At 46.9% G+C, this 12151-nt stretch overlaps 1 protein-coding gene across 2 annotated transcripts in view; it reads right to left on the bottom strand.

The window, feature by feature from the left end:
* The window catches only part of LOC144500098 (inosine-uridine preferring nucleoside hydrolase-like), a 29240-nt gene that overhangs the window by 3921 nt on the left and 13168 nt on the right, over positions 1-12151 (bottom strand). For both annotated transcript variants that reach the window (XM_078222874.1, XM_078222875.1), the window contains exons 3-5: positions 5703-5882; positions 4430-4541; positions 1098-1234 (exon numbers count right to left, since the gene is read on the bottom strand). In XM_078222874.1, the coding sequence (XP_078079000.1) occupies positions 1098-1234; positions 4430-4541; positions 5703-5882 (429 nt within the window). The remainder of the gene's footprint in view (positions 1-1097; positions 1235-4429; positions 4542-5702; positions 5883-12151) is intronic.

The raw sequence follows: 12151 nt of genomic DNA, 5'->3' as shown, positions 1-12151 counted from the left end.
AGGGAAGAAGCTGTTCTTGAGTCGGTTGGTACGTGGCCTCAGACTTTTGTATCTTTTTCCTGAAGAAAGAAGGTGGGAGAGAGTATGTCGGGGATGTGTGGGGTCCTTAATTATGCTGGCTGCTTTTCCGAGGCAGTGGGAAGTGTAGACAGAGTCAATGGATGGGATCATGCCTTGTGGCTATGAGGTGGACTACATTTAAATTTAAAACAGCAATGAAAAGGCAAAAAACACTGCAATGATTTAGAAATGCAATTATTTGGTTCATTTCACTCATTAAAAACCTCAATTAATTATAAGTCATGACAAAGCTGGAGTTGTTCTCCTTGCAGCAGAGAAGATTAAGAGATTTGATAGGTGTTCAAAATCAGAAATGGTTTTTAGAGAGTAGAGGAAAAACTATTCACAGTGACAGGATGGTTGCTGTCCAGAGGAGACAGATTTAAGGAGATTGGTGAAAGGTGACCAGAGGTGATGTAAAGAAACAAATGTTTACTTAGCCAGATATGGCCTGGTAGTGTACTGACTGAAAAGGTGGTGGAAACAGATTCGGTAGAAGGACAGCTCTTTCATTAAGCTGGCACAGGCACAATGAGTTCAATAGCCTCCTTCCCCATGGTATCAATTCCACGATTCAATGTAGAACTGGGTGACATGAGAGTTGCTCTCGAGAGAAGCCAAATGAAAATTATCTGCTCATGTTTGGAGCAAGAGCCAAATGGTGCGCACAAAACAACAGTGGGCATTTGTCACACATGATGTGGAGATGCCGGCGTTGGACTGGGGTGAACACAGGAAGAGTTTTAACAACACCAGATTAAAGTCCAACAGGTTTATTTGGTAGCAAATACCATTAGCTTTCGGAGCGCTGCTCCTTCGTCAGATGGAGTGGAATTTCCACTCCCTCTGACGAAGGAGCAGCACTCCGAAAGCTAATGGTATTTGCTACCAAATAAACCTGTTGGACTTTAACCTGGTGTTGTTAAAACTCTTACATTTGTCACACACACAGGCCAAGCAGAGGTTAGCGTTCTAGTTGTAAACAGGACTTTTATTCTTTACTCTTATGTTGTTACAATGCTTTCCCAGCAGCTTACCCATGGCAGGGCATGACGAAGACAATATTCCCAAGTGGTGATATAGATTGGACACGCAAAATGATTCAGGACAATATAAGCTGCCTCAGGATCAGCTGCAAAATTAAACTCAGCACACACTGTCACATTTCCTCTACCTGAAAAAGATAAAAACATTAAATGAAGTTTATTCCAGCACAATATTGTTGTGGCCATGTAAAAGGCATTTTCCCAAAGTAGTCTTTCAGCTAAGAATTTGTGTGTGTATGTAGCCCCCTTTTTAAATTTGCGAGTGATTCAATTTAAAATTAACCCAGCAGTCAAGCTTTATTCTTAAACACGATAAAGATTATTTTGTTATAAATCTATTGCTGAAAGTTACACAAGTAAAAGTGATAAAGGTAATAACTAAAATACAGACACAAAATTTAAATTGCAGATAAAAGCAAAAAAAGATGCTCAAAGGTGAGGGGCACGATCTTACAGGCTCGCCGTGCTAGTTGCTCAGCGTGGCAAACCAGGAAGATCGCAGGCGAGGATAAAAAAAACATACATCGGTTGGCTATCCACCTGGCCCTGTTTTGCCGGCGAGATCAGCTTCACGCCGTTTATTTATATGAAAGTAAGACAATTTAGCTGCTCCCACACAGAGGGGGACGGGGATGTGGGGGGCAGGGGGAGTGGTGACAGGAAGCTCACGGTTCACCGGGAGATCAGGATGCCCTGCGCAATGGTGCCCGAGCAGTCTGTAGCCTGCTTCAGCGGATTACTTAGACTCCATCCCTCCCGAACAGCACGAATCTCCTAGCTGTCAGAAAAACTGACAAGAGTGTGGGAAGGTTGCAGTGCCGAACTCGCCCATTTTTAGACTTTTATGACACCTGAATTTTTTTGGGGAGGTCACCTCCAAGATTTCAAATCAGTTTCTGTGATTGTGGACCCCTTGCTTGAATTCCTTCATTACAAACTGAAGGGGTTGAAATTTTGAGGTTTGGTTTCCCATGGCTTGTGAAGTTGAATAGTCAGAATTTTCCTTTGTAGGTGGACTCAATAGGTAAAGCATATTCTGGGAGAGAGTAAAGGCTCCTTTCCTTAATCATGCTTGACAAATCTGCTGGAATTATTCAAGGATATTTGGTTGATGAGGGGGAGCCATTGGATGTGGTTTATTTGGATTTTCAGATGGCTTTTGACAAAGTCCCACAAAGGAGATTAGTGTGTAAAATTAAAGCGCATGGGGTTAGGGGCAGTGTATTGAGATGATAGGAAACTGGTTGGCAGACAGGAAATAAAGAATAAGAATAAACGGGTCGTTTTCCAAATGGCAGGCAGTGTCTATTGGGATCAGTGATCCCACAGGGATCAGTGCTGAGACCACAGCTATTTACTTTATATATTAATGATGAAATGAGGGAACTAAATTTTATGGCTGGGCTTCTCTCAAAAAAATTCTAAGTGCCAAATTCGCGTAAAAACTGCAGCAAATCCCACTGTTTGTTTTTAAGCAGGATTTTCAAAATGAATCTCCCACACTCTGTGCAGTAGCCCCGCACTGCTAGCCTCCTGATCGCTGGCCAGCTCAGCAACCCGCTATCGCTGGCCGTATGACTCACCCCTCAGCCTGCCTCAATCTCCCCACCCCCTCCACTCCTGGCAGTCCCAATCTCCCGCTCCCCCCCCCTCCCAATCACCCCCTTCCCTCCATCTGCAGAATGACAGCGGGACCCTCCAACCCCACCGATTGCCTCCAGAGGCCCCACCCCCTTGGCACTGCCCAATGCCTGGCGGGCAGTGCCAAGGTGTCCCCTGGGCATTGCCACTTTGCCCCTTGGGCAGTGCCAGGGGGCACCCCCTCCCTCTTACCCCTGAACTCCTGGGGGCCTCCATGGCTCCCCTTCATTCCAGCAGGGTCGGGTCACCAGCTCCCCATTAGTGGGGACCTGCTGTAAACCCTGCTGGAGTGAAACACTTCTGCTGGTTGCCAGAGACTTCAGTCCCGGGCCCGCTGATGATATTAAAATTGTGATTTAAATATGGAGATCAGTTTTGCACCAATTTCCGGCATGGAGCTGACGATGAGATTCACAGAGGTCGTGGCGCCCAGAGGGGAGCCCGTTAAATGGCCTCTGCTGATGTCTCCCAGCTGCTAGAGCAAAACTGGAAGGCAGATTATATCTGAATGGCCATAAATTAGGAGAGGGAAATGTGCAACGAGACCTGGGTGTCCTCGTACACCAGCCTCTGAAGATAAGCTTGCATGTGCAGCAGGCAGTAAAAGAAATGGTATATTGGCCTTCATAGCAAGAGGATGCGAGTGCAGGAGCAGGAATGGCTTACTGCAATTACACAGGGTGTGGGTGAGGCCACACCTGGAGCACCGTGTGCAGTTTTGGTCTCCTTATCTGAGGAAGGATGATTTCCTCTGGAGGTAGTGCAGAGAAGGTTTACCAGGCTGATTCCTTAGATGGTAGGACTGACATATGAGGAGAGATTGAGTCGGTTAGGATTGTATTCACCGAAGTTGAGAAGAATGAGGTGGGGAATCTCATAGAAACCTACAAAATTCTAACAGGACTAGGCAGGGTAGATGCAGGGAGGATGTTTCCAATGGTGGGGCGTCTAGAATCAGGGGCCACAGTCTGAGGATACAGGTTAGACTGTTTAGGACAGAGATGAGGAGAAATCTTTTCACCCAGAGAGTGGTCAGCCTGTGGAATTCGATACCACAGAAAATAGTTGAGGCCAAAACATTGTATGTTTCCAAGAAGCAATTAGATATAGTACTTGGGGCGAAGAGGATCAAAGGATATGAGGGGAAGGCAGGATTAGATTATTGAGTTGGATGATCAGCCATGATCATAATGAATGGCACAGCAGGCTCGAAGGGCCGACTGGCTCCTCCTGCTCCTATTTTCTATGTTTCCATGATTAGCTTTGGTGAGATAGAGAGACAGGGGAAAGTGTGGAATATGAATTACTGTTAATTAATCAGGCTATTGAGTAAACGCCACCACAGAGAAATAGGATCAGTTGCATACTGTGATATAAATCTTCTAAAATTTAACTCCAAAGAATGTTATTTTCATGATTTCCTTAAATCCACATTTGATGGGCTGCTGAACCATAAAGACCAGAAAGCTTCCAGCTCTGATCCACGCTTGCTGCTGTCAGCTTATTTCAGCCAGGAAGGCATTTTGCAATAGGATAAGGAAGGAAAAAAAAACTCCCCCTCCCTCCCTGCAACAGCTTGATTATTACTGAAAGTACAGGTAATGCTTATCAGGTAAGGACCTGATCAGACCCCAAGAAAATACATAGTTGAGACAATAATGTGAATAAGCGATATGCCATACTTTCCGTGTTTCCTCCCATGATGTACAAATGCTTTAACTTGGATGGAAACTTGGGATCCATTTTAAATGCCAGTGCAATGTTAGTCAGGGGACCAATAGCCACAAGGGAGACCTGTGGAGTAACAAACAAGTGACAGAGATGTTAAAGTTTGAACAACCATAACTATTATTTTCATTCTTTCCCTATTTTACATGTTAAGACTGGTTTTGTGTTCAGATTTGTTTCATCAGTAGTTCAAATTCCAGACTGATGTTCAAATATGTTTCTTCTTATTAAGCAAGCTGGAGCTGTATTTGCCACCACACTAAATGTAACTCTGTGCACAAATATATCATCAGCCAATAGGTACAGGTCATATTAACAGCCAATCCTTTAACAGCTAGATGTGAGGCATTCTAGTCCTTCAGTTGGCCGGGGGGGGGAGATGTTTGCTATGTCAGCATGGGTATCCGTTTTAAAAGTTACCACCCACAGGGGAAAGAGAGAGAAAGTTCAGATTCCCCCACACCGTGACTCCATTTTGAAAAGTTTTAAAATTGCCATGACCCCAAAGTGAGAGCAGGGTGGGGGAGTAGAACTAGGGGGGAGGGGGTGGGGTGGGGGGGGTGTACTTGAGAGAGTGAAAGGCAGAAACTTGTCAGAGCAAAAGGCGGGGGGGGGGGGGGCGCGCGGTGGGGAGGGAAGGAATTTGTACTGTGATGTTTCAACTGCAAAGATGCTTTTTTCTTTTAAAAAGCATCCATCTTTCCACAGACTTTCTTGCAGCAATAATCAGGCCACAAAACTCTGCCCATTAGGCCACACCCACCAATAGAAAACAAACCGCAAGGATTTAAAGGGGCAGTCCAAACTCCATGCCATGGAACTCGCGACCCCAAAATCTCATTTTGTGATCCTCAAGCTCGGGACATAATCCACAGTTTGGGATTCCCTGACTAGTTCGTCTGTTGGGGCAGTCCAGAACACGTAGGGCATAACAAAATACCAATTAAGCTGTACAGTGGATACTTAAGAAAGCCTTCACAAAAAGTGCAGCAGAAATCTGGAAGTTTCCCCATAACAAATTGAGTGTAGGTAAATAAAAAACTTCAAAACTGAAATTGATAGATTTTTGCTCCGTAAGGGTTACAGAACTAAGGCAGTTAGATAGTGCTAATATTCATATCAGCCATGATCTAACTGAAAGGCAGGATAGGTTTGATGGACAGAATGGTCTACTCCTATGTTCCACTGATTACTAAAACATTACTTCCTGAAACTCATACATCTTACCTGACCAGCATGTTCAGTGGCTATCCTTATCAAGGCATTCACTGCATATTCAGGTTGTAGGTGTTCCAATCCTGGAGCATTAGGGTTTGGGACATCACCAAGGCCATCCTCTCCATGATAATTGCCAGCATTTAGCTGATTTCCAAGGAGAGAGGCATCTGCACCTCGGAACACTGGAATCTGCATAAGGAAAATCAATCTTTAATGGCATTTATATGTGGGATGAAATGCAGTGGTTACAACAGATCCCGATGTTCCGGCCCAATATTGAGCTCATCGCAAATCCCAGGAATTAAGTAATTTATATAGAACAGGTGGATGCTAATATCCTCTACTGCACTGTTTGAGTATCTGCCCTTCCAGGGACCTTGCTGCTCTTTAGGATGGATGGAGGGAACTGACCATTGAAGAAATAAAATAACCTTTCACCTGCTGCACATTCCTAAAGGCAATCATTTGCTCAACAATTGACTGGCAGCAGTAAATACCTTAAATTCTTAATCACACAGGCATTGGCCACAGGAAGGATGGAACTATTTCTAATAGGGGATATCTCCCCACCACTACCGCACCTTGGTGAGGTCAGGCAGGAAGTTGAAGAGCACAAGAAACAATTACTCCACCCATCAGAATTTTGACCACTAGAATCTGGTTCCACATCAGGTTCTGACTGGCCACCTTCGCCCCACCCTCTTTTCATTCCCTATACCCTCTCATGTGATACCTGCCCTGCTTTGGCAGTCCAAAAGATGGCACGGAGCACAGTGGTTAGGACTGCTGTCTCTCACGCCAGGGACCCAGGCTCGATCCCAGCCTTGGGTGACTGTGTGGAGTTTGCACGTTCTCCCTGTATCTGTGTGGGTTTCCTCTGGGTGCTCCAATTTCCTCCCACAGTCCAAAGATGAGCAGGTTAGGTGGATTGGCCATGCTAAATTGTCCCTTAGTGTTCAAAGATGTGTAGGTTTGGTGAATTAGTCATGGTAGATTAATGGGGTTACGGGGGTAGGGCAGGGGTTTGGGCCTGGGCAAGATGCTCTTTCAGAGAGTCAGTGCAGACTTGATGGGCTGAATGACCTCCTCTGCACTGCAGGGATTCTATGGTTCTATGGTTCCAAAGCCCAAGAATGCTGGTGTCATCATACCTTGCATGCACTTACATAGTTACAATTGTGGACTATGACTAATTAATTTCATATAAAGCAAGTAGAGCAATTCTTCCTCCTTTGTATTGAACCTTCAATTCTACATCTGGAGTCAGTAAATATGTACACATTATAAAAGAAAATACCATTGTGCAGATCAAGCTGAACCAGGGTTTCTTTTAAGGATAAAGCACGAGGGTATTTAAGGATAGAAATAATAAACTTGAAGGGCATAAAAATATTTAAAGGTAAAATCTTCTTCTTGAGCTGGATCTTGGGCCCCCAGTTGGGCATGTTTTTGATGGTGATGGTGGGGGACGTGATGGTGGCAGCGGTGGGAGGCACATCAAATACAGGAGGTGGAAAGCCTTCCAGTCCACCTTGAGCTGTCCCCATAATAAAGTAGGTGAGTAGGCACCAAAATCAACAGCCACCCACCAGCCAGATTCATTGAATAAATAATTGGCTTAACAAGTTCAAATAATTGCACGATATTTGTATAATATTCTGCTCCCACCATAATACAATCAGCATGGCAGGTAGGTGGGAGTGTTTTTGTAAAGCTGGGAAGGAAGGGGTGACATGTCATTCTGGTGGTTCCCTTTGTGAATCGGGGGCACCACCACCCCCTTCCAAGTTTTATACCGCATCTGTTCCTCCCCACCTGACCTCCAAAATACATCCTGCAATTCTCTGCCCCCATCCCATTCCCGCCCCCCAACCCACTTCCACTGTCCCTGGGCTGCCTGATCCCATACCATCCAAGAACCCCAATTTATCTTGGTCTAGACGCCATGGCTGCGTTCCGCATTGGACTGTTCTGGGACTACTGGCCAATCACCTTATTTACCCCGCCCACAGCATGTTATGGCTACAGGGCAGCTTCTTTTGGGTGTGTCAGTTGCCAGCTGACCTTCCTTCTGGGACGATCCAGTCCATTCAGTTCACTGCCCAAAGGCTTGTCTGACCCACAGACCCATAATCTCCACCAACGGTAGGGCAAGGAAGCAGGCCCAAAATCCACCCCAGCTAAAATAGGGAAAAAATCCAATCTGATCCAAATTGAGTGGCCAACCAATTGAGCCAACCAGCTTCCCAAAGTGTCCAAGTTCCTGCAGGAGCTTGCACTTTTACTTTCTAACCCTGAACAATGAATTGCGCTAGTAGAGGTTCCAATTTTCTTTCCATCACACGGATGACCTGGAATCTTTCCACCTCTTACCACCTGTCATTGGCATATGTTGGAATGACAAAGAAAGTAGGTGCTCAACCTGTTTGGCCATGTTATGAATACACCCTCCATGGCCATCAAGCCCTGGAGTTGAACTTGAACCCAGAGCTTCTGGCTCAGCAGCAGGGACAATACTTTCTGTATATAAAATAATTCACACAAAATTCAAGTACATAATTTAATCACAATCAGAAGTTAAGACTGTATTAGATTGGACCAATGAGATGTTGTTATTTCCCCGATAATACAGTAAGTGTGGGAGTGCTTCGGGGGTAGAAGCACTTCACCAATATCAATTTAATGTTAAGACACTGGTTGGATAAATAGGATATTGCAAACCCAAATGACTTTCTGCTCCTCTGCCTGCCTACCACCTACATTGTGTCATCTTTCCCTGCAGGTGGAGCGCAATTGCACAGGTATCTGCAGCACTTTGATATTTTTAGCTAGATGAGTCATTATTATGTGGGTGACCATAAACATGGCACAGTGGTTAACACTGCTGCCTCACAGCATCAGGGACCCGGGTTTGATTCTCGGCTTGGGTCACTGTCTGTGTGGAGTCTGCACGTTCTCCCAGTGTCTGCGTGGGTTTCCTCTGGGTGCTCCTAAAGAAACAAAGAACAATACAGCACAGGAACAGGCCCTTCGGCCCTCCAAGCCCACGCCGCTCCCTGGTCCAAACTAGATCATTCTTTTGTATCCCTCCATTCCCACTCCGTTCATATGGCTATCTAGATAAGTCTTAAACGTTCCCAGTCTGTCCGCCTCCACCACCTTGCCTGGCAGCGCATTCCAGGCCCCCACCACCCTCTGTGTAAAATATGTCCTTCTGATATCTGTGTTAAACCTCCCCCCCTTCACCTTGAACCTATGACCCCTCGTGAACGTCACCACCGACTTGGGGAAAAGCTTCCCACCGTTCACCCTATCTATGCCTTTCATAATTTTATACACCTCTATTAAGTCTCCCCTCATCCTCCGTCTTTCCATGGAGAACAACCCCAGTTTACCCAATCTGTCCTCATAACTAAGCCCCTCCATACCAGGCAACATCCTGGTAAACCTCCTCTGTACTCTCTCCAAAGCCTCCACGTCCTTCTGGTAGTGTGGCGACCAGAACTGGACGCAGTATTCCAAATGCGGCCGAACCAACGTTCTATACATCTGCAACATCAGACCCCAACTTTTATACTCTATGCCCTGTCCTATAAAGGCAAGCATGCGATATGCCTTCTTCACCACCTTCTCCACCTGTGACGTCACCTTCAAGGATCTGTGGACTTGCACACCCAGGTCCCTCTGCGTATCTACACCCTTAATGGTTCTGCCATTTATCGTATAGCTCCTCCCTACATTATTTCTACCAAAATGCATCACTTCGCATTTATCAGGATTGAACTCCATCTGCCATTTCTTTGCCCAAATTCCTCCCAGTCTAAAACACGTGCTGGTTAGGTGCATTGGCCTAAACAGGCACAGTAGTGTGGCAACTAGAGAATTTCACACTAACTTCATTGCAGTGTTAATATAAGTCTTACTTGTGACTAATAAAAAAACTTTAATGACTGCAAGGTTTTCTGACGATTCACAACTGACATTCACATCTGTATATCATTCCAATGTATGCCAATGAAAGGTGCAGCATGGTGGCACAGTGGTTAGCACTGCTGCCACACAGCACCAGGGACCCGGGTTCAAATCCTGGTTTGAGTTACTGTCTGTGCGGAGTCCGCACCTTCTCCCTGTGTCTGCTTGGGTTTCCTCCGGGTGCTCCGGTTTCCCCCTACAAGTCCAAAAGACGTGCCTGGGTCACGGTAAATTCTCTCTCAGTGTACTCAAACAGGCGCCGGAGAGTACTGAGTAGGGGATTTTCACAGTAACTTCATTGCAGTGTGATGCGCGATTAATTCACTCGGGAGGCTGGATCGTACCCGGGAAATAAAGGCTTTTGTTAGCAACAAGAATAGAGCATACTGCTTAACAATACAACCCCAGACTAAAGGGTCACTAGGAAGTGCAGTGACCTTTATACTCCTATAGGAAGGCGGAGCCAACCGGAGTGTACCACAGAACAATACCAACAGGTGGAACACCCCAACCCTAACCCCAACAGTAACAAGAGTAACATATGTACAAGTACCCATAGTGATAACCATCTATGGTTCAGTACCCATAGTGGTAACCATCTATGGTTCACCACATTCACCCCTCCTTTAAAAACAAAGGCCGGTGGGGCAAAAAAAACAGAACTAACTGTCCATATATTCACAAGTTCAGTCGTATCGGAGGGCCACACCGTCTCTGCGACCTCCGCAGCACTGGCGGTAGTGCCGGTTCTGGTGACCGTGGTGACCCTCTCTCCAAGGTGGTGTCCAGTGACTCCTCCAGTTCCTCACGGACGGGTGGACCTCGAGGTGGCGACTATCTCCTGGACTCAGGCAAGCCTCGAGGTGGCGACAATCTCCTGGACTCAGGCAAGCTGTACACGGGAGTAAGAGGTTTAAGTGGAGGTCCCGATACTGCCCGCGCCGTGTCAGGAGGGGAGATAATGGGCAAAGGAACCCTAACCAGGGGTGCAGGAGCGACGGGGGTTTCCAGGTCCCCTGCAGGCGCCAGATCTCAGATAGAGACCGTGTCCTCTCGCCCGTCAGGATATGCTACATAGGCATATTGAGGATTGGCGTGGAGGAAATGGACCTGTTCAACCAAAGGGTCGGACTTGCGGGTCCTAACATGCCGCCACAGGAGGACAGGTCCTGAGTACGTCAACCAAGACGGCAGTGAGGTCCCAGAGGAAGACTTCCTAGGGAAGGTAAACATCCGCTCATGTGGGGTAGCGTTGGTTGCCGTACACAGGAGGGACCGGATTGAATGGAGCGCATCAGAAAGTACCTCTTGCCAACGGGAGACTGGAAGACCCTTAGACCTCAACGCCAGTAAGATAGCCTTCCAGACTGTAGCGTTCTCTCTTTCGACCTGCCCGTTATCCCTGGAGTTGTAAGTCGTAGTCCTACTTGAGGCAATTCCTTTTGAGAGCAGGTATTGCCTCAAGTCGTCGCTCATAAACGACGAACCCCTATCACTGTGGATATAACTGGGGTAGCCGAACAGGGTAAAAAGACTCCGCAGAGCTTTGATGACCATGGCAGTGGACATATCTGAACAGGGAATGGCAAAAGGGAATCGGGAGTACTCGTCAACCACGTTGAGGAAGTACACATTCTGATCTGTCGAAGGAAGGGGGCCCTTGAAATCAACGCTCAGTCGTTCAAAAGGGCGAGTGGCCTGAATGAGGTGTGCCCTGTCGGGTCGGTAGAAGTGCGGCTTGCATTCAGCACATACCTGGCAGCTTCGAGTTATCGACCTGACATCCTCTATGGAGTAGGGCAGATTCCGGGCCTTTACAAAATGGAAGAGCCGAGTGATCCCCGGATGGCAGAGATCATTGTGGAGGGCCTGTAGCCGGTCCTCCTGTACACTGGCACATGTTCCACGCGACAGGGCATCTGAGGGCTCATTGAGCTTCCCCGGACGGTACATGATATCATAGTTGTAGGTGGAGAGTTCAATTCTCCACCTCAAGGTTTTATCATTCTTGATTTTACCCCTTAACGTGTTGTTGAACATGAATGTCACGGACCCCTGGTCCGTGAGCAGGGTAAATCATTTTCCAGCCAAATAATGGCGCCAATGCCGGACGGCCTCCACAATGGCCTGAGCCTCTTTTTCCACAGAGGAGTGCCGAATTTCAGGGCCTTGGAGGGGGCGAGAGAAAAAGGCGATGGGTCTGCCCGCCTGGTTAAGTGTGGCGGCCAGGGCAAAATCAGATGCATCACTCTCCACCTGGAAGGGGATGGACTCATCGACAGCGTGCATCGTGGCTTTCGCGATGTCAGCTTTTATCCCTTCAAAGGCTAAGCGAGCCTCTGCTGCCAGGGGAAAAGAGGTAGATTTTATGAGCGGACGGGCTTTGTCCGCATAATTGGGAACCCACTGTGCGTAATACGAGAAGAAGCCTAAGCATCTTCTCAGTGCTTTGATGCTAGTGGGTAGGGGAAGTTCAAGGAGGGGAC

The sequence above is a fragment of the Mustelus asterias genome, chromosome 10 (genome assembly GCF_964213995.1).
Source record: "Mustelus asterias chromosome 10, sMusAst1.hap1.1, whole genome shotgun sequence".
In the NCBI taxonomy this organism is placed as follows: domain Eukaryota; kingdom Metazoa; phylum Chordata; class Chondrichthyes; order Carcharhiniformes; family Triakidae; genus Mustelus; species Mustelus asterias.
Note: the sequence above shows the minus strand (reverse complement) of the source record. Positions and strands in the feature narration are given on the sequence as shown.